The sequence below is a fragment of the Aquarana catesbeiana genome, linkage group LG01 (assembly GCF_042186555.1).
Source record: "Aquarana catesbeiana isolate 2022-GZ linkage group LG01, ASM4218655v1, whole genome shotgun sequence".
NCBI classification, from domain to species: domain Eukaryota; kingdom Metazoa; phylum Chordata; class Amphibia; order Anura; family Ranidae; genus Aquarana; species Aquarana catesbeiana.
Window position 1 is genome coordinate 399460456 of NC_133324.1, and position 27161 is coordinate 399487616.

The following is a 27161-nucleotide window of genomic DNA, read 5'->3' on the forward strand; positions in this document are numbered from 1 at the left end:
TAAACTGGAAACATTTTGTTGGCTTTACTTGAACCTATGGTCTATAAACTGGAAAAATTGAGTTGGCTTTAATTAAAAAATATAGTTCCAGACAAGTTAAGGTATGTATTTCTAACTTAAATTCCTAACACCATGGTCTATAAACTGAAAAAAATTGAGTTGGCTTTACTTTTTTTTTAAATTCAATACTTTTTTATTAATCTTCATACAAAATACATCACATCTCATATTAAACAATGTACATAAAACCTCATAGCAATACAAACAGCTACTTCACTACAAGATGTATATATCCGCCCTACCAGGTGTATTCTGCTAACTTTCTTCCCTTTTATACCCCCCTTTACGCTGAACTATAAGCCTGGTAGTCAGCCCCCTCTATATCTCAGTTACCTGCACGCACATCTCTACTTTAAAGCGGGGTTCCACCCAAATTTTGAACAATATCTGTATGTATTCTCTTCCTTGCCTAGATGCTGACATGCCATTTAAAAAAATTTAAATCGCCGTAATTACCTTTTTATTTTTCTATTCTTCTTTGCACTTCCTGGTTCTCCTCCCGTGGGAGTAGGCGTGTTTCTAGCCTCTCCCAGACTCCTGGGAGCTAGTCTCAGGCTTCCCAGGATGCCACTGAGCATGTGTGGGAACAAGCGGTGAATGCTGGGAGCACAGCATTCACCACATCCAGGAAATAAATGCTTGTGGGCTTCAAATGCCCACAATGAAGATGGAAACCGCCTGCAGTGAATAATATAAGTTATTCTTTCCGACGAAATCTGACACAGGCGGACATATTACACACAATATGTGAGTATGTAATGCTGAGAAGAAAAGTTTGTGAATGAACTAAAAAAAAAAACAAAAAACGATAGATAGGTGGACCCCCGCTTTAAGCTTAGATCTTACACTTTTCCCTATCCTCTTTTTTCCCCTATATTCTATCTAAGATGTTCTACCTTCTCAATCCGTGGAGTCCAAATTTTTTAAAATTCCTTTATATTCCCTCCTCTAACATAAACTGTCTTTTCCTTCCCTATTGTTTCTGACACCGTTCTAACCCAATCCTCTACTGAAGGGGGTTTCTCTGCTTGCCATCTCCTAGCTATTTCCTTTCTTGCCTGATAAAGGCATCTCCGCACCGCTTTAATCTTGGCCTTTCCATTACCTAGATTCCCCACTACCCCCAAAATACATAATTTCGGGTCTATATTAAGCTTTAGATCGAAAACCTTATTTATACTCTCAACTACTTCCGCCCAATAGCGAAATAGCTTGGGGCATTTCCATATCATATGTAACATATCTCCTGTATTTTGACATCTGGGACAATCAGCGTTTACCCTTCTCCCATACTTGAACAGTTTTTTAGGGGTATAATATGCCCTATGTAGGAGCAATAGATGTGAGAATTTCTGGCCCGGTTAAACCGACACCTGGTGACCCCCCTCCAGAATCTCTTTCCATTGGGTATCCGATATTGTCCCCAGGTCCCTTTCCCATTCCCTTCTACACTTAAGTTTATCTGGACCTTCCCTACTGTTTTTACAAATGTATTGGTAGAATTCTGTTATTAGCCCCCTTGCTCCCTCAGTGCTCTCTATCTTTTGGGAAATGGGAGATTGGCTCCAGTTCGGGCCTTGTTCTCCAAATTGGGCATGCAGTGCGTGCTTGATCTGTACATAGTTAAAGTATGACTGATTCGGAATACCGAATTCCTCCTTTAAAGCAGCAAAGGTCTTTAACATATTACCGTTATATAGTTGCTCTAATTTTACTATCCCCTTTAATTCCCAAGTCTTAATTTTACCTATCTGTAATAGTTCCTGATAGTTCTTATTGTTCCATAAAGGGCTGTACCTCGCTTCCCCCTCCATACCCTTCATGCCCTTAATAAAGTTCCACACTTTTAACATTAGTTTAACCGTAGGGGTCCTGTAGATAAACAAGTTTGCCTCTAATACCTCCAAAATCCACCTATGAGGTGCTCCAACAATCATTATTTCTGTGTTGTTATTACCCCCATACCCACTACCTGATCTCAGATGTTGCAATTGGGCTGCCAGGAAATAGTTTTGAGGATGCGGAACCGCCATACCCCCCTCACATGTCGCTAACTGTAGTGTTTGTAGGCTTACCCTGGCATGCCCTCCCTTCCATATCAGCCCTCTAAACAGCATATCTATTTTTTTAATCCACTTTCCAAAGATCCATACTGGTGAATTTTGCAAAATGTACAATAGCTGGGGCAACCATAGCATTTTTAACAGGCTGCACCTACCAGCCACCGACAGTGGAAGTCTCCATATATTAGTCTTTTTCCTAAATTTCTCCAACAGTGGGACCAAGTTATTATTTAGGAAGTTACCCGGTTCTTTAGTTATGTGAATGCCTAGATATTTTGTTTTTTCCACAATTTTTAGTGCGGTTTCCTCCAAAAGGGTACCTTGCTTAATCGGGTCTATAGGCAATATCACCGACTTCTCCCAGTTTATGGAAAGGCCCGAGATCTCCCCAAACTCTGCGAAGATACCCATCACCTGACCAAGTGAACCTTCTGAATCTCCTAAGAAGATAAGTACATCATCCGCATATAATGCGATCCTCTCCTCCCCAGTGCTTCTCCGGAAGCCTTCCATACTCCTGTTTTGCCTTATAGTGGCAGCCACTGGTTCCATTGCTAAGCAAAGATCAGAGGCGACAAGGGGCACCCCTGTCTGGTGCCTCTCTCCAAGCAAAACTCGCTCGAGAGTATATTATTACTTCTGACCCTTGCTTTAGGTTTATTGTATAGAATTTTTACCCACTTACTAAATGAGGGACCAAACCCATATACCTGCAATATATGCCAAATAAATCCCTATTCCAGGCTGTCAAATACCTTTACTACATCTAACATCAGGACAGCTCTGGTGCCCGAGTTTTCTATTGGGGTTTGTACATTCAAAAAGAACCGCCTTATATTTTCACTTGTTGATCTCTGGGGAATAAACCCAGTTTGATCCGGGTGGATCAACCTATGTATTATCCTTTGAAGTCTGGTAGCCAGAATCTTTGCCAAGATTTTTGCATCCGAGCATAATAAAGAAATCGGTCTGTAAGAAGCAGGTTCCAAGGGGTCCTTCCCTTCTTTAGGTAATATTATTATTATAGCCTCAGTCATTGACTCAGGTAGTTTCCCCTCCTGATACGCCCATTCAAATACCCTTAAAAGTTCCGGTAACAATATCTCCCCATACTTCTTGTAGATCTCCGCTGGGAGGCCATCCAGCCCAGGGGCTTTCTTATTGGCCAATGCCTTTACTGCTATACCAATCTCTTCTAATGTAATCGGGGCCTCCAATGCCTCAATCTCCAACCCTGATAGGGAGGGCAGCTTTATTTTCCTAAAAAAGCCATCCATATCCGCCCCCTCCGCTGAGCCCCGAGAATTATATAATTCCTCATAATATGTTTTATGTATGAGTTGGCTTTACTTAACCACTTAAGGACCGAGCCTCTTTTTGAGATTTGTTGTTTACAAGTTAAAAACTGTTTGCTGGAAAATTACTTAGAACACCCAAACATTATACATTTTTTTCCCTAACACACTAGAGAATAAAATGGTGTTCGTTGCAATACTTTCTGCCACACCGTATTTGCGCAGCGGTCTTACAAGCACACTTTTTTGGGAAAAAATACACTTTTTTTTAATTAAAAAATAAGACAACAGTAAAGTTTTTTTTATATTGTGAAAGATAATGTTACGCCGAGTAAATTGATACCCAACATGTCACGCTTCAAAATTGCGCCCGCTCCTGGAATGGTGACAAGCTTTTACCCTTAAAAATCTCCATAGACGACGTAAAAAATTCTACAGGTTGCATGTTTTGAGTTACAGAGGAGGTGTAGGGCTAGAATTGTTGCTCTCGCTCTACCGATCGCGGCGATACCTCACATGTGTAGTTTGAACACTGGTTTCATATGCCGGCGCTACTCACGTATGCGTTCGCTTCTGCACGCGAGCTCGGCGGGACAGGGCGCGTTTAAAAAATTTACATTTTTTTCTTATTTATTTTACCTTTTATTTTTTATTTTTACACTGTTCTTTAACAAAAATTGTGTCACTTTTATTCCTATTACAAGGAATGTAAACATCCCTTGTAATAGAAAAAAGAGCATGACAGGACCTCTTAAATATGAGATCTGGGGTCGAAAAGACCTCAGATTTCATATTTACACTAAAATGCAAATAAAAAAAAAAATTTGTAATTTCAAAAAATTTCTAAAAAAAAGTCCCTTTAAGAGCTATGGGCGGAAGTTACGTTTTGACGTTGCTTCTGCCCTACAATGGTATGGAGACAGGTGGGGGCCATCTTCCCCTCACTCGTCTTCTACCCAGCAAGGAAGATGATTCGATCGCCGCTGCCGACGGCACCGGTAAGCGGCAGAGGCCACCGGGGGGAGGGGCTCTCCCACCGCCAATAAAAGTGATTTCCCAGCGAATTCGGAAACCGTACCGACGGCTGAAGAAGAGGATACCGGGGTTATGGCAGCTAGCTGCTACCATAGCAATGATTTTCCTCTTCAAAGTTAGGACGTATATTGGCAAGCGGCGGTCCAGAAATGGTTAAAATAACAAAGTTGAGAACATGAAAAGTGAAAATGAGTCAGACAAAAATAAGTTTAGTTGATAGTACTTAAAAAGCTGATGCAAATAGTTGCCTTAATATTTTTGGGTAGACTCAGCACAATATTTTTTTACAGTGTAATGGTTTTGGGCCCTGCTATGCTTGAGAGTAACAGCTCATTCAAACACACAGCTACACTGCTGCTCTTGACAGGCAGTGAGCTTCTTTAACCCTCAAAATGCCAACCCACCACAGCACACTGTTGCAGGGCGGCTGCGGTCTCAGCCACTTAAATCAATACCACCTGCCAAAAGTGACATGCCGCTTAATATTTTGCTGTTGGTGCATGCCCTAGTTTGGGGGGTGGGGTGTTAAAACCATGGCTCAATCATATGTTTGTACCATCCTTCGTGTTAATGAACCCTTAGACCCTTGGAGGAACACTGTACTGTGTGTGCGCAAAAGAGAGACAGATAATACCACACCTTTTAGAGCTGTGCGGGAAAGTTCCTCAGTTCTGCTGCTAGCCTCTTTCATGAGTTCTGGTATGCCAAAAGTGACATTACAAATCACATGAAAGAGCAGTAGGACACCTGGGAATACCATCAGAAGGTAGGAATAACATCACAGAGCTGCTAGGCATGGTATATGATATGTCTCCTCGCTGACCACTCACCCTCCAGGAAGATGCTTATATTGCTTTGTCAGTAATCTGGCTCTGGTCCTTGTCCAGACCTCTGTTCTTTGCTGCATTGTATTCAAATCCGGCTTGCCAGCAAAATTCACCTTCCAAAGGGTTGATTGAAATCAGGGGTAAAACATAGTGCAGTTGCAAGTAAAAAGCACGGTGGTGTGAATGTACCCTGAGATTTTAACATCATGGCAAGAATGTCACATTTCTATTTACCTGATGGCTTAAATGATGCTTTATTTAACACCTTGATACTGACATAACACATATATGTGGCCATCACAGAAGTGGGCTATTTATTGTGGGGCTGCATATATGTGTAACTCCCTTTGTGCTCAGAGCAAGAGCCTTGGGCCTTGTACTGACAATCGGGACCCTGGAACTCCCAATTCTGGGTCACCTGATCGCTGTGGTAGCCTCGGATCAGTCACTGTGAAGCCTGCCCCTATTTTTCTCTCTCTATATGAATGGAGGAAAGAGATACATTGTATCTATCTCTCTCCTTGCAGAGAGGAAAAAAAAGTATGTGTAAAAATAAATAAATAAGAAAAAATATCTAGATCAAGGTTTGATCTAGGTCTATGCCAGGGTTAGTGGTTGGGTTTTTAATTAGTATCAGTGGCAGTTAGTGTCAATGTGTTCTGTACCCAAATAAAATTGATGTCTTTTTTTCCCCACAAATTGAGCTTTCTTTTGTTGGTATTTGATCACCTCTGCGGTTTTTATTTTTTGCACTATAAACAAAAAAAGACCGACAATTTTAAAAAATATATATATATTTTTTTTACTTTCTGCTATAATAAATATTAAAAAAAAAAAAATGTAAAAAAACAAATGTCTTCATCAATTTAGGCCAAAATATATTCTGCTACATATTTTTGATAAAAAATCCTAATAAGTGTATATTGATTGGTTTGCACAAAAGTTATAACGCCTAAAAACTACGGATAGATTTGGGGACTTTTCTTTTTTTACTGGTAATGGCGGCGATCTGTGATTTTTAGCAGGATTGCGGCGGACAAATCGGACCCTAAGTAACATTTTTGTGGACCAGTGACATTATTACAGTGATCAGTGCTAAAAAATGCACTGATCAATGTATAAATGACACTAGCAGGGAAGGAGTTAACACTAGGTGGTGATCAAGGGATTAAATGTGTTCCCTGGGAGTTGTTTCTAACTGTGGGGGGAGTGGATTCACTAGAGGAAAAGAGAGATTATGATTCAGCTTAGCTCAAACACATTCTCTCACTTTTCCTCCCTGACAGATCAACGGTGTACCTTGTTTACATCGGCACACCGCTGACCTGTCTTCTGGGAACGATCGGTGGGTCACGAAGGCCGTTGGACCCTCTGATTGGCTCCCTCTGTGTCCAATCACAAACCAATCCAAACCAAATCGCATGCATGAAATCATGTACATATACGTGATTTTGTGCACCCGGGCCGCCCTGCCACAGTAAATGTACGTGGGGCGGTCCGCAAGTGGTTAAGGTAGGACAAAAAAAAAGCAAAATGTGCACTATTGTATCTGGGCTGTACTACGGGTACAAATAACATAAACATATTTGGTATCGTTGTAATAGCCAAGAGCAGAATTTATTTTAGGTTGTTTTTTGGTGGTAGGTTATGGTAATAACTTGAAATATACAGCTAAATAAAAGAAATTTAAAAAAATATTATTTTGGGCCAGTTTTCCTTTGATTAAAAAAAATCAAGAGATATCCATAACCATTTATCACCAAATGAAATCCCAATTTCTCCTGAAAAAAAAAAGCGGTATAATCCACCTGGATGCACAAAGTAGTTGTGATATGTACTGTTTTACTAACACATGTCAAAGTTGCAAAATTGTGCTTAGGGAGATTTGTTTTACCCTTAGACGTGAAGGGGTTAAGATTAGCAGGTCCACTTTAGCCTAAAAAAAAATTGTATTAGTATCAAAAAAAATTTCAATTAATTTTACCTTTACAGACTAAAGCTTGGAAGCCATACAGCCCGCTAGGCAAGACTGCTCTAAAGGGGCAGAGGTGAGAGCCTTCTGACATGAGCAGTCTGAGCAGTAAGTGAACTGCCTCTAATGAACTCCCAGCATCCGGGGTTGTCAATCTTTCCTATAATGCTAGCAGAAGTGAGAAGTCAATGCACAGTTGTTTTATTTGACACGACTCCTGGGTTAAGAGAGCGTAATGGCTGGAGGCGACAGATAAAGCAGATTGTATTTTCTGTCAGCTTGTCTGACTTCAAATACTGCACTAAATGTTGTGCTGATGAGCCATAGATTGGGTTAAATAGCAGGATAATTGCAGCAAGCATCTTCCTTGTAATTCCTTGTACTACATCTGTATCGGCTTTTGCCTCAGGCTATGACAGTTTTTTTTTTTTTGTTTTGTTTTTTTGCACATCCAGAGTTTCCTTTATCCATCTATGTTTTTTTCAGGCAACTATTGCAGAGCCAAATAGATTGTTATGAATGACTGTCTTATTTTGCAAAGGGGGAAAGGAGGTTAGTTTAGAAAAAAAGAGGTTGATTTTAACGTATCCTAAAAATTACTTTCTGCCAAGCGTACCCGCAGCATTTTTCTGTGACAGAAGCCGTTTTGCGTTCTTGTATTAACCGTAAAACTAACAAGACATCCTTCTATTGAAAGAGGTGAACTGTTATACTTTTACCTTAACCCACCTGCAGAAAAGAAATATGAACAATAGAGCCTTTTCACACTTTAGCGATCACACTTTCGCCTTTTGTATTAACGTGGCAAATGTTTTGTAAACTTCACAGTAGCTTAGGGTTCACTGCACTTTAGGATGTTTGAAAATATTAATTTTACTTATTAACTGGGGTAGGACGGTTCATAATGTCTTATAACCAAAGTTTTGTAATAAGGGCCAGCAAACAGCCTTCACAGTCCCAACTCACAAGTGTTAGATGTGTTAAAAGGATGGGTATATTGGTTTTTTACATATTTTTAAGATAAAAAAAATAACATAAAAAACAAAACAAAAATCCGGCAGTTAAAATATTGCATGTATTTAGTAATTTTTTCTCAGCCAACAGGTTGAGCCCTAGGTTTCTTTTTGTATTCTTTATAGGCTTTACTTAACCCCTTTGATTAAAAGAAGCCTTTGTATTTTGATAGACCTCAATAGCTCAAGTTGAAATTTACACACAGGTGAGTGAGTCGAAGCAATGATTCTAGCCTTATAGGATGGCTTAGTCAGAGGTTTAGTTAGACGGAGCCAGCTAGATATAAATAGCTACTGCTTTACTGTCAGTGTGCTGGGAATCCTTTGTATGAAACATTTGAAAAACAAAAGTTGCATAAATATAGTGAATAAAAGTGAGTACACCCCCTCACATTTTTGTATTTTTTTTAATATCTTTTCATGTGACAAGTAGTGAGTGTACAGCTTGTATAACAGTGTAAATTTGCTGTCCCCTCAAAATAACTCAACACACAGCCATTAATGTCTAAACTGCTAGCAACAAAAGTGAGTACACCCCTAAGTAAAAATGTCCAAATTGGGCCCAAAGTGACAATATTTTGTATGGCCACCATGATTTTCCAGCACTGCTTTAACCCTCTTGGGCATGGAGTTCACCAGAGCGTCACAGATTGCAACCGGAGTACTCTTCCACTCCTCCATAACGACATCACAGAACTGGTGGTTTTAGAGACCTTGCGCTCCTCCACCTTCCATTTGAGGATGCCCCAAAGATGCTCAATAGGGTTTAGGTCTGGAGACATGCTTGGCCAGTCCATCACCTTTACCCTCAGCTTCTTTAGCAAGGCAGTGGTCATCTTGGAGGTGTGTTTGGGGTCGTAATCATGTTGTAATACTGCCCTGCTGCCCAGTCTCCGAAGGGGGGGGGATCATGCTCTGCTTCAGTATGTCACAGTACGTTTTGCATGCATGGTTCCCTCAATGAACTGTAGCAACCCAAGTGCCGGCAGCACTCATGCAGCCCCAGACCGTGACACTCCCACCACCATGCTTGACTGTAGGCGTGACACACTTGTCTTTGTACTTCTCACCTGGCTGCCGCCACACACACTTAACACCATCTGAACCAAATAAGTTTATCATGGTCTCATCAGACCACAGGACATGGTTCCAGTAATCCATGTCCTTAGTCTGCTTGTCCTCAGCAAACTGTTTGCTGGCTTTCTTGTGCATCATCTTTAGAAGAGGCTTCCTTCTGGGACGACTGCCATGCAGACCAATTTGATGCAGTATGTGGCGTATGGTCTGAGCACTGACAGGCTGACCCCCCACCCCTTCAACCTCTGCAGCAATGCTGGCAGTACTCATACGTCTATTTCCTGAAAGACAACCTTTGGATATGATGCTGAGCATGTGCATTCAACATCTTTGGTCGGCCATGGCGAGGCCTGTTCTGAGTGGAACCTGTCCTGTTAAACCGCTGTATGGTCTTGACCACCGTGCTGCAGCTTAGTTTCAGGGTCTTGGCAATCTTCTTAAAGCCTATGCCATTTTTATGTAGAGTAACAATTCTTTTTTTCAGATCCTCAGAGAGTTCTTTGCCATGAGGTGCCATGTTGAACTTCCAGTGACCAGTATGAGAGAGTGAGAGCGATAACAAAATTTAACACACCTGCTCCCCATTCACACCTGAGACTTTGTAACACTAACAAGTCACGTGATAACGGGGAGTGAAAATGGCTGATTGGGCCCAATTTGAACATTTTCATTAGGGGTGTACTCACTTTTGTTGCCAGCGGTTTAGACATTAATGGTTCTGTGCTGAGTTATTTTGAGGGGACAGCAGATTTACACTGTTATACAAGCTGTACACTCACTACATTGTAGCAAAGTTTCATTTCTTCAGTGTTGTCTCATAAAAATATATAATAAAATATTTACCAAAATGTGAGGGGTGTACTCACTTTTGTGAGATACTATATACACATATATATATATCTATATATATAGATATATATATATATCTATATATATAGATATATATACACTACCGTTCAAAAGTTTGGGGTCACCCAAACAATTTTGTGTTTTCCATGAAAAGTCACACTTATTCACCACCATACGTTGTGAAATGAATAGAAAATAGAGTCAAGACATTGACAAGGTTAGAAATAATGATTTGTATTTGAAATAACATTGTTTTTACATCAAACTTTGCTTTCATCAAAGAATCCTCCTTTTGCAGCAATTACAGCATTGCACACCTTTGGCATTCTAGCTGTTAATTTATTGAGGTAAGCTGGAGAAATTGCACCCCACGCTTCTAGAAGCAGCTCCCACAAGTTGGATTGGTTGGATGGGCACTTCTGGCGTACCATACGGTCAAGCTGCTCCCACAACAGCTCAATGGGGTTCAGATCTGGTGACTGTGCTGGCCACTCCATTACCGATAGAATACCAGCTGCCTGCTTCTGCTGTAAATAGTTCTTGCACAATTTGGAGGTGTGTTTAGGGTCATTGTCCTGTTGTAGGATGAAATTGGCTCCAATCAAGCGCTGTCCACTGGGTATGGCATGGCGTTGCAAAATGGAGTGATAGCCTTCCTTATTCAGAATCCCTTTTACCCTGTACAAAGCTCCCACCTTACCAGCACCAAAGCAACCCCAGACCATCACATTACCTCCACCATGCTTAACAGATGGCGTCAGGCATTCTTCCAGCATCTTTTCATTTGTTCTGCGTCTCACAAACGTTCTTCTTTGTGATCCAAACACCTCAAACTTGGATTCATCCGTCCACAACACTTTTTTCCAGTCTTCCTCTGTCCAATGTCTGTGTTCTTTTGCCCATCTTAATCTTTTTCTTTTATTGGCCAGTCTCAGATATGGCTTTTTCTTTGCCACTCTGCCCTGAAGCCCAAAATCCCGCAGCCGCCTCTTCACTGTAGATGTTGACACTGGTGTTTTGCGGGTACTATTTAATGAAGATGCCAGTTGGGGACCTGTGAGGCGTCTGTTTCTCAAACTAGAGACTCTAATGTGCTTATCTTCTTGCTTAGTTGTGCAACGCGGCCTCCCACTTCTTTTTCTACTCTGGTTAGAGCCTGTTTGTGCTGTCCTCTGAAGGGAGTAGTACACACCGTTGTAGGAAATCTTCAATTTCTTTGCAATTTCTCGCATGGAATAGCCTTCATTTCTAAGAACAAGAATAGACTGTCGAGTTTCAGATGAAAGTTCTCTTTTTCTGGCCATTTTGAGCGTTTAATTGACCCCACAAATATGATGCTCCAGAAACTCAATCTGCTCACAGGAAGGTCAGTTTTGTAGCTTATGGAAGGAGCTAGACTGTTTTTAGATGTGTGAACATGATTGCACAAGGGTTTGCTAATCATCAATTAGCCTTCTGAGCCAATGAGCAAACACATTGTACCATTAGAACACTGGAGTGATAGTTGCTGGAAATGGGCCTCTATACACCTATGTAGATATTGCACCAAAAACTAGACATTTGCAGTTAGAATAGTCATTTACCACATTAGCAATGTATAGAGTATATTTGTTTAAAGTTAGGACTAGTTTAAAGTTAGCTTCATTTAAAAGTGCAGTGCTTTTCCTTCAAAAATAAGGACATTTCAATGTGACCCCAAACTTTTGAACGGTAGTATATATATATATATATATATATATATATAGTTTTAGTTTTAAAACCTATAAATAAATTTGACCAAAAAACATTTGTTTCCCTCTTATGCCCCGTACACACGGTCGGACATTGATCGGACATTCCGACAACAAAATCCTAGGATTTTTTCCGACGGATGTTGGCTCAAACTTGTCTTGCATACACACGGTCACACAAAGTTGTCGGAAAATCCGATCATTCTGAACGCGGTGACGTAAAACACGTACGTCGGGACTATAAACGGGGCAGTAGCCAATAGCTTTCATCTCTTTATTTATTCTGAGCATGCGTGGCACTTTGTGCGTCGGATTTGTGTACACACGATCGGAAATTCCGACAACGGATTTTGTTGTCGGAAAATTTTATAGCGTGCTCTCACACTTTGTGTGTCGGAAAATCCGATGGAAAATGTGTGATGGAGCCTACACACGGTCGGAATTTCCCATAACAAGGTCCTATCACACATTTTCCGTCGGAAAATCCGACCATGTGTATGGGGCATAAGACCTTGAGTTCTTTCTGTTGATACAATAAGATGTATTAGTACCCTGGTTCCTTCAAAGTGCTTTATAGATTATACCCAGTGGCCCTGGGAGCCTGCAATATTGTTTCCACTTCTATGAGCAAGCAAAGTTGAAATTAGATGACATTTGTAATGACAAAAGATTCGCTAACACTGACGACTGATTATTTCCTCATCTCCAGAGTTAGAAGGTAAAGTTGCAATGTGTTACAAATCACACACCATATTTTGTTCCTGCTGAGGATTTGCCTAGGTAGAAATAAGTATTGTAAATAATAAGCAGCAACTTGTATTAAAAGAGAAGTATGGGATTTTTTTTTTTTTTGGAATCATACTTATCTAGGTGGATGCAGCATTGGTCTGATCAAAACTGAGCGATAAAACACTGCTGATAGCTTGGTTCTCAGTGTTCCGTAAGCAGAGAGCCGGTGACTCTCTACTCTAGCCCCCCTGCTCACTGGAGTGCTGGGCTGCGGAGGGGGTGGAAGCGGCTGGCTCAGGCTCTCAGAGGCTTGCTGAGAAGCTGAGCCAGGTACCAGTCCCAGCATGTTTGCCGGATCCCGACCATATGGTCGTGATCTTTCCAAAGCCTGGACTGGCTCTGTGCTGACAGCAGGCTTCAGCCCACTGTCTGCTGAAACAGGTCACAGGAGTGTAGAACGATCTGCACTCCTGTGATCCACAGGAGAAGTACAGCCAGATGAGCTTTGGCTGTACTCCTTTAATGCAGCCAGTAAGGTTGAAAAAACAGCTTACATCTGCCCCACTATTAATCAGTGTGCTCATTTTCGGTTAGAGAGCATGATGAGAAATGAATATCTTGACTCAGGTTGACAGTGAACAGTTATTTTCTTGTGAAAGATATTAGTACAAACATGCACATTAATTTTACAAAAACATGCAGGATCTGGGCTTTGGAGGATAGAGCGAGAGTATTCTGTAGCACTTAGCCAATGCCAACCTTTTTTTTTTATCCTACCCAGTCACTTTGCTCAGCCCAGGTATGCCAGGAAAGCCAAGGGACATCAAATCACGTGCTGATCTAACAATGACTGGCCACATTGAGTGAATGTTGTTATGTCTGTAGACATCTTAAGGTGAATCTGTACAGTATTTTGTCCACAATGGGCAAAGTAAAAGGTCTGTTGTATCATAGGCACCGTAAGCTGTATTTACTTTTTCATGCAGCCCTTTTGCCCCACTGCCATCGATTACACATAACACCCTGCCTACCTGCAGTTTAGTGTGTTGTGTCTGGCTGCCACATTGTGGAGGGGGGGGGGGTGTTTGGGGTGCTTCTAACTTTTGACTTGCAGGAAGTTGGGACTTCCACAAGATTTTTGGAAGCTCTGGCATTGTGTTATGGTGGCAGGGGAGAGCAGGGAAGGCATCTTATGGTGCCATGAATAAGAAATGCCATTTAAAAAAATGGAAGTCGTCTGTGTTATCAATTGGTTTAATTTTACTCAGTATATATTTTCCCCCCTTAGTCATTTTTTGAAAATGATTGCATTAAATACATCCGATTGGGTAGATTTGGGTAAAATCTCTATACATGGCTTTATGTTTCACATCTACTTTCGAGCAGCAGAATTGAGCACTCTAGGAAAGTACACAATGGACTTGTCAAAATGTAGGCGTCCAAGATATTCCTAGTTATTCCAATGTCAGCGACAGTGATGGTAACTTAGTAGAAAGGAAAAACAGATCTTTGACTCAAAAAGAGAAAGTGTATATTTAATTAGCACAGCTTGGGTGGATTGTTTTTCTTTTTCTTCTGCTTAAAATTGTTTTTCCTATGTATAATGTTCATGTTTTTCTTCTTTTGCTGCCATTTACATTTTCAAGCTACATGTTGTAGAGTCTTGTCACATGCAAACGGTAGGATTGAATTGAAAATGTTTACTTGACCGTGTTGAAATTTCCCTATTTCCTGTTCCTTTCTTTTAAACAACATACTGTTAATTCTGTCAGTGTATCGTTATTGTAATGGTCCCCCCTGGGCCCTGTATAAGCCTCAATGCAGTGAAAGAGGCTGCAAGGCAGCAGGACTTGCCAATTTTTTACATTCTGGTGAGTTGAAATGTGAGGCTGTGAGAGCCTCAGTCCCTTAAGCTGGCTATAAATGGATCAAAATTTAGCTGGTTCAGCAGGGACTGTCCAGATTTTGATCCATCTATGGTCATTCTCCTTAGAGAGCAGTCAATCTAACGATCAGCTTCCCTAGAATGGGAATGTTATAACATTTTCATGCAATTTGTTGCGCTGGCTGCAGCGCTGATCAGTTTATTCAGATAGCAGAGTAGTTCCCACTGTCAGAATACCGTGGCACAGTGGGGAGGATTCCTCCATCCACCCCAATTGTGTGGATGGTGGAATCCATTTGTTTTGTTTTTTTGATCAGATTTAGCTTTAGATCACCCTAGCTGGAGTTGGACATTAACCAGAGAGCAATTTGCAATTAGTAATTTTTGCTTCTTCTTATTCTTTTCTGTAGTTATTGCAGATTTAAAATATCCTAGGAAAAAAACTTTGTTTGCGACGGAAAGGTGTAGAAACATAAAGGTTCATATTTGAATTTTTTCATTTTACGTAAGCCAAAATGTATTGTGCGCTAATTTTTTAGGGGATTTTTTCACTTGCAAATGGAAAACACCCTCACAGTAATTTTATTGGAATGTGCGTAAGGAGTTGTATGTCTATAATGAGAAGCACTCTAGCAGTCTTGGACTGGTTTGAGCACCGGGGAGCTGTTTGACATCTGTGGGTTTAGATGCTGAAGATACCAGGAAGCCTAAATTGTCACACCTCAATGATTTTGGGGTGGTCTTTAAGACATCACAGGTCTGTAACTAGCAGGAACGGTGAAAGCTCAAACTGCCAAATAAATGTAAGCAAGTAAAGGAGATCATCTTCAGAGCGGGTTTTAGCAAAATGCTGCGCATTCTAAACAAAAAAGGTTTAAGAGGCAAATTTGTGGGTATACTCAGTAATACGTAGGATGTTTCGTTTTTTACGGGATGTATTTATTTATTTTATCAAGCAGAGCTAATAAATCCGTTAAACGTATCCCCTGGGAAAATCTAGTGACTGTAGTAGATCGTAAGGGCATTTGGTAATAAGAGAGGGTATCACATTGCACTTCTGTAATATTGGCTGTGTAACTGCTTATTCTTTCCTATTAACACCATTGCCCACAAAACCTTTCGGCTAGCCATTGTATTTAGCTGTCAGGATGAAACAAATGTAGACTTTTTAATTCAAAAATCAATACTCTTTAAACACATCTTAATTTAGTAAAGCATTATGAATGTAGTTAATCATTTCATGGAATAAATTGCACCTTGGAGAGCTCCGAGTTCTGTGGTGCTCTGTCCATTTTATTCATGCTTCACTTCATTACAGATGATTCCCCTTCAATGGAGAAACACAACAGCTCCAGGAAAGAGGGTTATGTAGAATATAGGGAAGGTCACAAGTGCTTCTCTTCTTATTGTTCTTCAGCTGACCCAAGAAATGTAGATAAATATCTTGTTATTATCCCATTGTAGTCTGTTTGTTTAAAGTGGACGTATCCCTGGCTCAATGTTTCTTGCGCAAGCACCTAATTGATGCATTTCCACAACCTGGCAACATCATGATTGTTTTAATGTTCAACTTGTAATTCCTGGAACCTTTTTGGGTTTACTTGGAATATCATTAGCAATGGCTGTTAAAGTCTGTAACTCATAACTTGGTTTTATTATATAAAAAAAAAAAACTATTTGATTATGTATAGTGTTATGGAACCAAACAATTATGGCGTGATCGGTAATATTAATGAGTGAATTGGGCATGGTGCAGGTTTATCTGTACTGCATCTGCAAGAATCATAGCAAACTGTGTTACAGAAATTCCAGTCTTTGGAACAGTAGCCACCTCATATATACTACACTACACTCTGAAATTATTAAAATTGTTGCATCTTCAATCAATCTCTTTACAATATCAATCATATAAGAAAGTTATTGCTGCCCAACTGCCCTCATCAATACAGTTTCAACTAAGCATGCAGATAGAATTGTGCATTGCATGAATGTCGTCATGTAAGACACATTGATGCCTTCCCAACTCCACTACCTGGGAGTCGTAAAAGCAAACTATTAAGATTATATGTAGAAACTGCCCTACAACTTCTTAAGAATGTTCTGGTTATGTCTCATCAACCTGCACTAGAAACATTTTCAAGCTTGACTCTTCCAAGCAAGCAATAGTTTTACCCATGCCTTAAATGGAAACCTGAATCCTGGCTACCTAAAATTATCATAAGAGAGCCGGAGGTATAATAAAACATGAGAAATGCCAACATGTGTTTTTGAGTATATACAATCAGGCATACAATATCATACTTGCACATGAAGCTTATTTATTGTGAAATGTTTTATATGCCATCTATTGTTTTTATGTTGGTGTATTATTGGCCAGATTTTGGCCAACCTATATATATCAAAAGAAAGATATGCAAACTTGACACTTCAGTGCTCAGAAATGATGGAGGCTACTATCATGTTAATTATAAGTCTCAAAACAATATGACAACCCAGACTAGAATGATGTAGCGGTGCAGCCCTTCTTAGATTGGGGAAATCCAACACTACATGAAACGCAAAAAGGGCGCAACCGCCTAGTGCATTATCTTTAGCACTTTATTAAAGGGTATAGGGAAACATGGTCCGCTCTCCAACTCCAACTGCTAAATGGATAACAATGCCAGCTGATTTGATTAGTAAAATATAGCTGCTTTTTTATGTAGCAGGGTACTCTAGTATAGGAGTCTGTGTATAGTGGAGAACATATGCAGTTAAGTGATGTGAGGTCCACCAGCTTACTTTTAAACTTTTTTCGTTTTATAGTTTAGGCCAGTAGTGGTTGTCTGCCTCTTCCAAAGACTTCATTGCACTTACAGGGCAGGGAGGTTGGGAGTAAAGGGGAAGGAGGGACTCCCTAATAATCCCCGGGTGTGGGGGGGGTGACGGTACTGGTTCTGACACATTCTTGTAGAAGTGACTAGCCCTCGATGACAGCACTACTATACTGGAGGTAGAAGCTGTCCAATGAAGAAAAAGCAGAGGCACTGGGATTTTGACGTGAGCTCATACAAATTAGTGAGAGTACAAAAATTTTTGAAGAGCTCACTGACTCAGGTTAGACTTCTCACAACAGACAAGGCTACCCTCCAGTGGGTACCCCAGAAGGTTACTGGAAAATACATGCGCCAGTGGAAGGAGCACCAGACCAAGGTATAAAGGTATTTGCCAAAATTCTGGCACAATGATTTATTAAAATAAATATAACAATCTATACCTGAGATTAGAGTTGTGCTGTTTACTAGACATGTATATTTTACCCAACTTTAGGTTGCTTTTGTTATACAGTAGGGGATGTGATATTACACATTGGCCATAATACTAGCATGTATTGTGTCTAAGTGGATAACGGTGCTCTTGTTCAGTGACTAGTGTCTCCTGTTTCATATCCATGAGCTTAGGTAAACTGTAAAAATGACTGTAATCAAACATAATAAGTGTTGACAGGGAACATGTCAGAGCAAGGCACGGCCTGCTGTGATTTAGACCTGTACTGGGCTACCAATGCGTTTAACATAATTACGCCATAGATTTCTCCATTGATGAACACAGGTTGAATTAACACATGAGCACTAATGTACCTTCCCACCATTATTGTTGTACAAGGAGCAGTGGCAGATGCAGGCAGTTAGTTACACAAACATTAGTATTAACGATTGGCCATTTGGAATTGGTGACAAACTGCAGCCTGGCGAAATCTTGAGGCTGAAACCAATCAGCAAGTTAATGAGGAGAGAAATTGCCACTGCAGCTTCCCCTTAATTACATTCAGGCTTGGAAGGAGCTAGGAGGCAGAGGACTGTGGGTATAATGAAAAACCAGAGGTCGCAGGACCTGCCTTCACAAGTTCCTTTTGCTTCACATTCCCAACTGCTCATGTCATTATAATGCTTTATTTACTTTATTGTTTGTTTTTTACCATGCATTTTAATAAGGGCTTGCAATTTTGGTATTTTTACAAATTCAACCAATTCCAACAACTCTGATAAAGCGATCACAGATGTAAATGTACTGTTATTTATTTATTTATTTTTTTCTAATTTTATGATAACCTTTAAAATGTAGGAAATTCGTGACACTTCTATTTTCACTCCTGGAGAAATATATCCACCAAAATTCACAGTTCCATTTAACTAATGCCTCTTTAATAAAGCCAGATGATCATATCACTCTCCCCAAATAGATTGTTTGAATTGTAGAAAAAAGCATAAGAAGGCAGTCTGGCTTTATTATGTGCTTGTGGGAGGAAGTAAATGTCACCGCTTAGGTCCCTAACCTAAGTCTAATGGGAAAACCAGTGGACTCTCTCTTCCATTTAATAAGAAGGTCCTTGCTGAAAGCTTGGAGTGAGTAATGAGATTTGGTATTTTGGCATGTGTAACAGTAGAAAAGTAGTAGAGACGGTACATTTAGAAAAGTAAATGTCTTAGCAAAGGGAATGGTCACTGAATTAGTAAATAAGGTATAGCTGTGCTCACTTTAAGGCTGGGTTCACATGTTCTGCGGCTCACAGCAGGGGGTCTTGTCTGTTCACCGATTCAGGTGCAAATCAGGTCCAAATTTTGCCTGAATTCGCACCTGAAACAGACCAGAAGACTAACAGGACCCTTCTGCAATGCGGACTGTGGCCACCCTGGACCTTTGTGAACCGGCTCCATTGAGAGCTGGTCACACTCTCCTGTCATGCGATTTGGATGTGGAGAAATTCGCATCAGTGTGAACCCAGCCTAAATATCCAATCACGAGGGGTAAAAATGAAACATAATTGAAGTGAACACAGTTTTATCATATTTATTAAAGAATATGTTACATTTCATATTCCTGATATGTGCCTACTGTACTACGTACTGGTATGAAAAAGTATACTGTTCTCTTTGCATTGCTTTCTTTGTGTGAAATCCTTGGGGTTCCTGCCGGTCCTATTCAAAACTGAGCACACTAGATATGAGAGCACGGCGTGGTCAGTTTTCTGGCTGTGCTGGGAACTCGGCCTGCTCTCTTCCAATGATTAGACTTGTGCTGACACTGCTCCCCCCACACACACACAGCCATTCACTAGGAAGACCAGTGTCCTGCTGTTTGTCCTCCTCTTGCTCTCTGAGCTCCATATGCAGCTGAGAAGAAGGGGTATGTGATCACTTATAAAAGGGAAAATAAGTATTTATTTAACCACTTCCCTACCCACATATAGTCATATGACGTCCTGGGATGGGATCTCCCATCCTGGGTGGATGTCATATGACGTCCTGGGATTCCCGGCCATCTAGAGGGCGCGCGCCCGCCACGTTGCTCGGGACCCGGTGCGTGTGCCCGGCGGCCGCAATGACCGCCGGGCACACGCGATTGCCGTTAACCGGGCCGGACCGTGGATCTGTGTGTGTAAACACACAGATCCACAGCCTGTCAGGTGAGAGGAGAGCGATCTGTGTTCCCAGAACGGAGGAACACTGATCGGTCTCCTCCCCTTGTGTGTCCCCTCCCCCTACAGTTAGAAGCATTCCCTAGGAAACATATTAACCCCTCCCCGCCCCCTAGTGGTTAACCCCTTCACTGCCTGTCACATTTACACAGTAATCAATGCAATTTTATAGCATTGATCGCTGTATAAATGTGAATGGTCCCAAAAATGTGTCAAAAGTGTCCGATGTGTCCGCCATAATGTCGCAGTAACGAGAAAAAATCGCGATCGCCGCTAAAAAAATAAATACATTTTTTTTTTTTTTTTTTAAATGCCATAAATCTATCCCGTAATTTTGTAGACGCTATAACTTTTGGGCAAACCAATCAATATACGCTTATTGCGATTTTTTTTAACCAAAAATATGTAGAAGAATACGTATCGGCTGAAACTGAGGAAAAAATTAGTTTTAAAAAAAAAAATTGGGATATTTATTATAGCAAAAAGTAAAAAATATTGTGTTTTTTTCAAAATTGTCGCTCTTCTTTTGTTTATAGCGCAAAAAATAAAAACCGCAGAGGCGATCAAATGCCACCAAAAGAAAGCTCTATTTGTGGGGAAAAAAGGACGTCAATTTTTTTTGGGTACAACGTTGCACGACCGCGCAATTGTCGTTTAAAGTGCGACAGCGCTGAAAACTAAAAATTGGCCAGGGAAGGAAAGGGGTGAAAATGCCCGGTATTGAACCGGTTAATATGTATACATAAATGCTTTGCCTTTCATTTACAGTAGGTTTTAAACTGAATAGATTGTTTTATAAGGTGAGGGTTTACATATACGTTATGCTCAGTGAACATTAACATTGCTAGGTGGACATTCACTTTGCAAACTGAACTCTCTCTATACTTTCTTAGGAGGTAAATCCTATCGTCTTGCATAGTGCTGTGTTTCTCGAGAGGTCGTTTACAGTGCATCTGAAAAGTATTCACAACGCTTTACTTTTTCCACATTTTGTTATGTTACAGCCTTATTCCAAAATGGATTAAATGCATTATTTTTCTCAAAATTCTTTAAACAATACCCCATAATGACAACGTGTAAGAAGTTTGTTTGAAATCTTTGCAAATGTATAAAAAACAAAAAAAAAAATCACATGAGCCTTTGCTCAATAATTTCTTGAAGCACCAATTACAGCATTGTTGCCAACCGCCAGTATTTTTACTGGCAGCCAGTAAAAAATGGGCACGTTTCTCCTGCCAGTAAATGCCAGTGAAAGAAGAAGGTTGCCAGTAAAAAATATGGCTGTGACGCTTGGCCGAGACCATCCGAGTACCTGCTACAGTGCGTTCAGACTGTGTTGGCAGTGTGTTACGTGAAGTCATGGTGCAAGGGAACAGAGCAGCCGGAGCCTCATGTGCAGGTCTGCGGAACGGGATGAAGACAAACCGGGAGTGGACTGAAGGGACCACCTGGCATGGAGAGAGAGGGTCACTGTGACCCAGGAGGGGATGTGTCATGTTGGTGAGGTGCCATCATCATCTGTGCTACTGCACACTGTTGTCAGTGTCACTGTGAGAGTCAGTTTCATGCTGTGTGTCGCCCATTTTAATTTCTTGCCCTCTCAATTCCTGTCACTGAGCTACTTATTTACAATATCTAAAATAAAATAAGAAATATGTATTTGCTCTAATATCTACCTTCGATCTTTGCTAATTGCATATTGTACTTGTTTTTAACCTAAAAAACTGAAATTTGCACTTAAAACTTCCATTTTGTAACTTTTGGATATGCCAGTAAAAACGTGGCTGTGCCAGTAAATTTTGGGTGTTGTGTCAGTAAATTTCAGTCTGGTAGGTTGGCAACACTGAATTACAGCCTCAAGTCTTTTTGAGTGTGATGCCCCACGCTTGGCACACCTAATTTTGGGCAGTTTCTCCCATTCTTCTTTGCAGGACCTGTCAAGCTCCATCAGGTTGGATGGGAGCGTCAATACACAGCCATTTTCAGATCTCTCCAGACATGTTCAATCGGGTTCAAGTCTAGGCTCTGGCTGAGCCATTCAAGGACATTCATAGAGTTGTCCCGTAACCACTCCTGTGTTATCTTGGTTGTGTGCTTAGGGTCATTGCCCTGTTGGAAGATAAACCTTTGCCCCAGTCTGAGGTCCAGAGCACTCTGGAGCAGGTTTTCATCAAGGATGTCTCTGTGCATTGCTCCATTCATCTTTCCCTCGATCCTGACTAGTCTCACAGTTCCTATCGCTGAAAAACATCCACACAGCATGATGCTGCCACTACCATGCTTCACTGTAGGGATGGTTTTGGCCAGGTGATGAGCGGTGCCTGGTTTCCTCCAGACATGACGCTTGCCATTCAGGCCAAAGAGTTCAATGTTTGTTTCATCAGACCAGAGAATTTTGTTTCTCATGGTCTGAGAGTCCTTCAGGTGCCTTTTGGCGAACTCCTGTCATGTGCCTTTTACTGAGGAGTGATTTCAGTCTGGCCACTCTACCATACAGGCCTGATTAGTGGAGTGCTACAAAGATGACTGTTTTTTTGGAAGGCTCTCCTCTCTTCACAGAGAAACACTGGAGCTCTGTCAGAGTGACCATCGGGTTCTTGGTCACCTCCCTGACTAAGACCCTTCTCCTTCTCAATTTGGCCGGGCGGCCCGCTCTAGGAAGAGTTTTGGTAGTTCCAAACTTCTTCCATTTACGGATGATGGAGGCCACTGTGCTCATTGGAACTTCAATGCTGCAGAAATTTTTCTGGACCCCTCGCCAGATCTGTGCCTCGATACAATCCTGTCTCTGAGGTCTACAGACAATTCCTTGGACTGCATGGCTTGGTTTGTTCTCCGATATACACTATTAACTGTGGGACCTTATATAGACAAGTGTGTGCCTTTCCAAATCCTGTCCAGTTAACTGAATTTACTACAGGTGGACTCCAATCAAGTTGTAGAAACATCTCAAGGATGATCAGTGGAAACAGGATGCACCTCAGCTCAATTTTGAGTGTCATAGCAAAAGCTGTGAATACTTATGTACATGGGATTTTCTTGTTTTTTTATTTTCAGTACATTTTCAAAGATTTCAAACAGACTTCTTTCACGTTGTCTTTATGGAGTATTGTTTGTAGAATTTTGAGGAAAATAATGACTTTAATCCATTTTGGAATAAGGCTGTAACATAACAAAATGTGGATAAAGTGAAGCACTGTGAATACTTTCCGGATACACTGTAGTTTTTCACTCAGGCCTTGCACCAGTCCACTCCAGTTACCTTGGTTGGTAATATGGTGATCTCAAGACATCTTCTGCTTATCTGTTTGTAATGCAGCAGAGGTGTTCCCAAACATACTCACTGCAAGGATCCTTGCTGACTCTCCCATCTTAAAGTCAATCAAAATCTAAGTGCGGTAAAGCTGCTTCCTCATAGCCACCAATTCAGAAAAGGGTGCATGGATTTATGTGGCATTTATACCCATCCTGTATGTGAGGCATTTAAAGGAGTGCATAACTAAAATTTAGATTTAGAGAAATTGGATAGTATTCTGACCTTCATACTGTTAAGCTGGCTACACATTGTACAACTTCCTTGTATAACTTTCCTTTAGATTTACCAAAACCATATAATCTGAGGTCAGGCCTATACACTTTCAGACTGTATGCATTTAGGCAGGCTCTTGCACTAAGGTAAATCCAAAGGAAACTGAACAAAAAAAATTGTATAATGTGTAGCCAGCTTTACAAAGTTGCCTGGATAGCATTAGCTTTTTCGTTGACTGATTTTACTTGCTGAGATTTTTCTTGTACAGTTTTCATGTAATATTCCTAATTTTAACAATTCAAGTTTACATACAATGAAATGCTAACGATCCTCCTAACTTTTTGAATGATTAACCCCTGCAAAGTCTCCCAGAAGTGTAGGACTAATTGTAAGTAGATTTCTGTTCTGTGCAGTATATGATTATGGTGTACATAAATATAAAAAATGTTTCATATCTAGCTGTGAAAAAATGGGGTTGATTTACTATTCTTTTAGTAAATCAAGCCAATAATTAACTGGTGTTATTCATATTCCTGCCACAGAGTAATATAGTAGCATATTAAAAGAGAGGTATGACCAAAGCTTTTTTTGGCCATACTTCTCTTTCGGGTCACAGGGGTGCACTTGCTTTTGCTCTCTTGTGAACCACAATCAAACAATAGTGGGCTAAAGACAGCTGTCAGCTGATGTCATAGAGCCAGTCCAGGCTCTGGAAGGATCCCAACCATATTGTCGGGATCCACCTGGATGCCTTATCGGCAGCTGTCTCAGCCTGTCAGTGTGCCCCTGAGTGCTGGAGCCAGCTGATACCGCCTCCTTGCCTTCCTGAAGCCCAGTGGGTGCTGGAGGGGCAGAGCAGAGAAAGGTGACTGACACTCACCGTGTGCGCTCCCAAAAGACTACTTTTGCCAAATTTTGCAAACTATAACTCTTGCAGTTTATCTGCCAGGATCTCATTACCTGAAGATGTTGGGAAATGCCATCGATGTCAGTAATAAAGTAAAAAAAAAAAAAACTGCATCTGCACATGCGTATTAGGTCTGCAATTTTCTAACCTGCTATTCAGAATATGTCACAGCCACTAAGGCCTATAAAGATTAAAGTGAACCTATTTTTTTATTTATTTTTCCCACTAAATAAAGTAGCCCTGATACCACATGATCACGTTTACTAATAGCACTACCTGTTAAAGAGGAAGTAACATACTAAACTTTCTGCTTCCCAACCACTGGAAATATTCAACCAGACAGATGGGTCATATTCCCGCCCCCCCACGGCAGCTGTGCTTCCTTCTGCTGACTTATATATCCTTGAGCTCAGGTTCACACTGAGATGCAGGAATGAAGTTCAGCTCCCGCATGTCGGTCCCAATTTCGGCTGCAATTTCAGAGACATCTGTGCAGGTTTCTGCACAGATGTAAATCGCAGCCCGAAATCACAAAAAGTAGTACAGAAACTACTTTTTGAAATCGGTGCAGCTCGGCAGATGCAGCGTTGCACAGATTAGGACGGTGCCACCGATGAGGACGGCAATTGCCACCGATTTGAAATGTCAAATCTCATGTCAAAACGCTCCAGTGTGAACCAGGGCTTAGTGACGGACAAGCCCGCCGGAGGAACCACAAGAACTAGTGTTCTATAATCTTGCAAGTGAGTAAATGTGGCAGTAGAGTTGATTTACTAAAACTGAAGAGTGCAATATCTGGTGCAGCTGTGCATGGTAGCCAATCAGCTTCCAACTTCAGCTTGTTCATTAAGGCTGGGTTCACACTGGTACGACATACGCATATGTCCCATGAGGTGTATAAATCAATAGTTCCCTATGAGAGCCATCTTAACTGGTCCGACACAAGTCGCTCCGACTTTGAAAAAGGTTCCTGTACTACTTTGGTCCTACTTCAGCCCATTGAATATCATTGAGAATCAAAGTCGGATCATCATCTTAACTGATCCGACTTTGCCATGTGTCTTGTGCTTTGAGGATCTTGAAGGGGGAAGCCCACGCCAAAAAAAAGGCATAGGGTACCCCACAATTCCATACCAGGCCCTTCGGTCTGGTATAGATTTTAAGGGGAACCCCCATGCCAAAAAAACGGCATGGGCCCCCCCAAATCCATGCCAGACCCTTATCCTCCGCAGGTCAGGATGGGGGGGACAAGCGAGCACCCCCCCCTCCTGGACCATACCAGGCCACATGCCCTCAACATGGGGGGCAGGGCGCTGTGCCCCCCCACCCCAAAGAACCTTATCCCTATGTTGATGGGGACAACGGCCTCTTCCTGACAACCCTGGGCAGTGGTTGTCGGGGTCTACGGGCAGAGGGTCTTATCGTAATCTGGAAGCCCCCTTTAAAAAGGGCGCCCCCAGATCCTGGCCCCCCCACCCTGTGTGAATGAGTAGGTACTCATTCACTCTAAAAAAAAATAAAAACAGTACACAGATTTTTGACAAAGTAATTTATTATAGCAGCTCCAGCATCTCTTCTCCTTCCAATTTCTTCTCCCTCCGGTTCTTCTCTCTCTAGTGATGTCTTCATCCTCCAGTTCTTTTCCTTCTACTGATGTCTTCTTCCTTCCTTTTCCTTAAAATCCATAGCAGACCAAAGGGTCTGGTATGGTCTTGGGGGAGACCCTATGCCGTTTTTTTTTTTTTTTTATATTTTGGCATGGGGTTCCTCCCCAAGATTCATACCAAACTAAAAGGGCCTGCTATTGTTGGGATCCAAGTCGGATCCCGTTCATTGAATATCATGACGGGAGTCAGACATGAAGTCGCAGGACAAAGTCAGATCCAGTTGTACAACTGTTGCGTCGTACCAGTGTGAACCTGGCCTTAAGCTTGGACAATAAAACCTGGAAGCTGATTGGTTTCTAAGCATTGCTGCACCAGATTTTGCACTCTGCAGTTTTAGTAAATCAACCCCCCCCCCCCCCCATGAAAAGATCAATTTAATTTGACACAAGACCGCATTACCAAATTACTATTATTTTGAGTACAATATTAGCTCTGTGTTGAGACATGAATAATGCTTTTGCTTTCTAGTGCACGCTAGTCAAGTCTAGTCAAAGAGCATATAGTTTGGCTACCTGAAACAGTGTCTGTGTTTCACATCATTAGAGACTGCAGAAAGTATAATATTTTCAATATATATCTAGTAGATTGTTTTTTTCATTATTAGGTGAGACAAGTAACAAATTGTATTTTGTCTTTATCTTCTGTGTGTGCACAGTGTTTTCACCACCCAGCAGCCAGGATTCTGGATTGGTTTCTTTGTCCAGCAGCTCTCCAGTCAGCAATGAAAGCACCAAAGGTGTAGCAGAGTGTGAAGTTCCCACTGATGCCTCCACCTACACAGTAACAAGCATGGCTGATGACTCCAAGATCTGATGTAATCACATGCTGAAACCATCATTACAGTAACGGTCTATCCATACAAGTTATGTCTACTATAGGGTTATATGTAAAGACTAAGCAGGGCAGTACCCCCCTTTATGATTCACCCCTTTACAAAATTAGGACAATTTTATGATCTGCATGGCATATGCCACTTTATCTTAGAATCACAGGTTTTCCCAGTGTTGACACGTTTTATATTATTAAGGTTGGCAAAACAAGAACCCTTTTTAGTTTCGGTTAAGA

At 41.2% G+C, this 27161-nt stretch overlaps 1 protein-coding gene across 1 annotated transcript in view; it reads left to right on the forward strand.

The window, feature by feature from the left end:
• DMRT1 (doublesex and mab-3 related transcription factor 1) overlaps positions 1-26909 on the forward strand; it is a 165454-nt gene extending 138545 nt beyond the window's left edge. The window contains exon 5 of the mRNA XM_073634890.1: positions 26752-26909. Within this exon, the coding sequence (XP_073490991.1) occupies positions 26752-26909 (158 nt within the window). The remainder of the gene's footprint in view (positions 1-26751) is intronic.
• Positions 26910-27161: the final 252 nt, after the last annotated feature.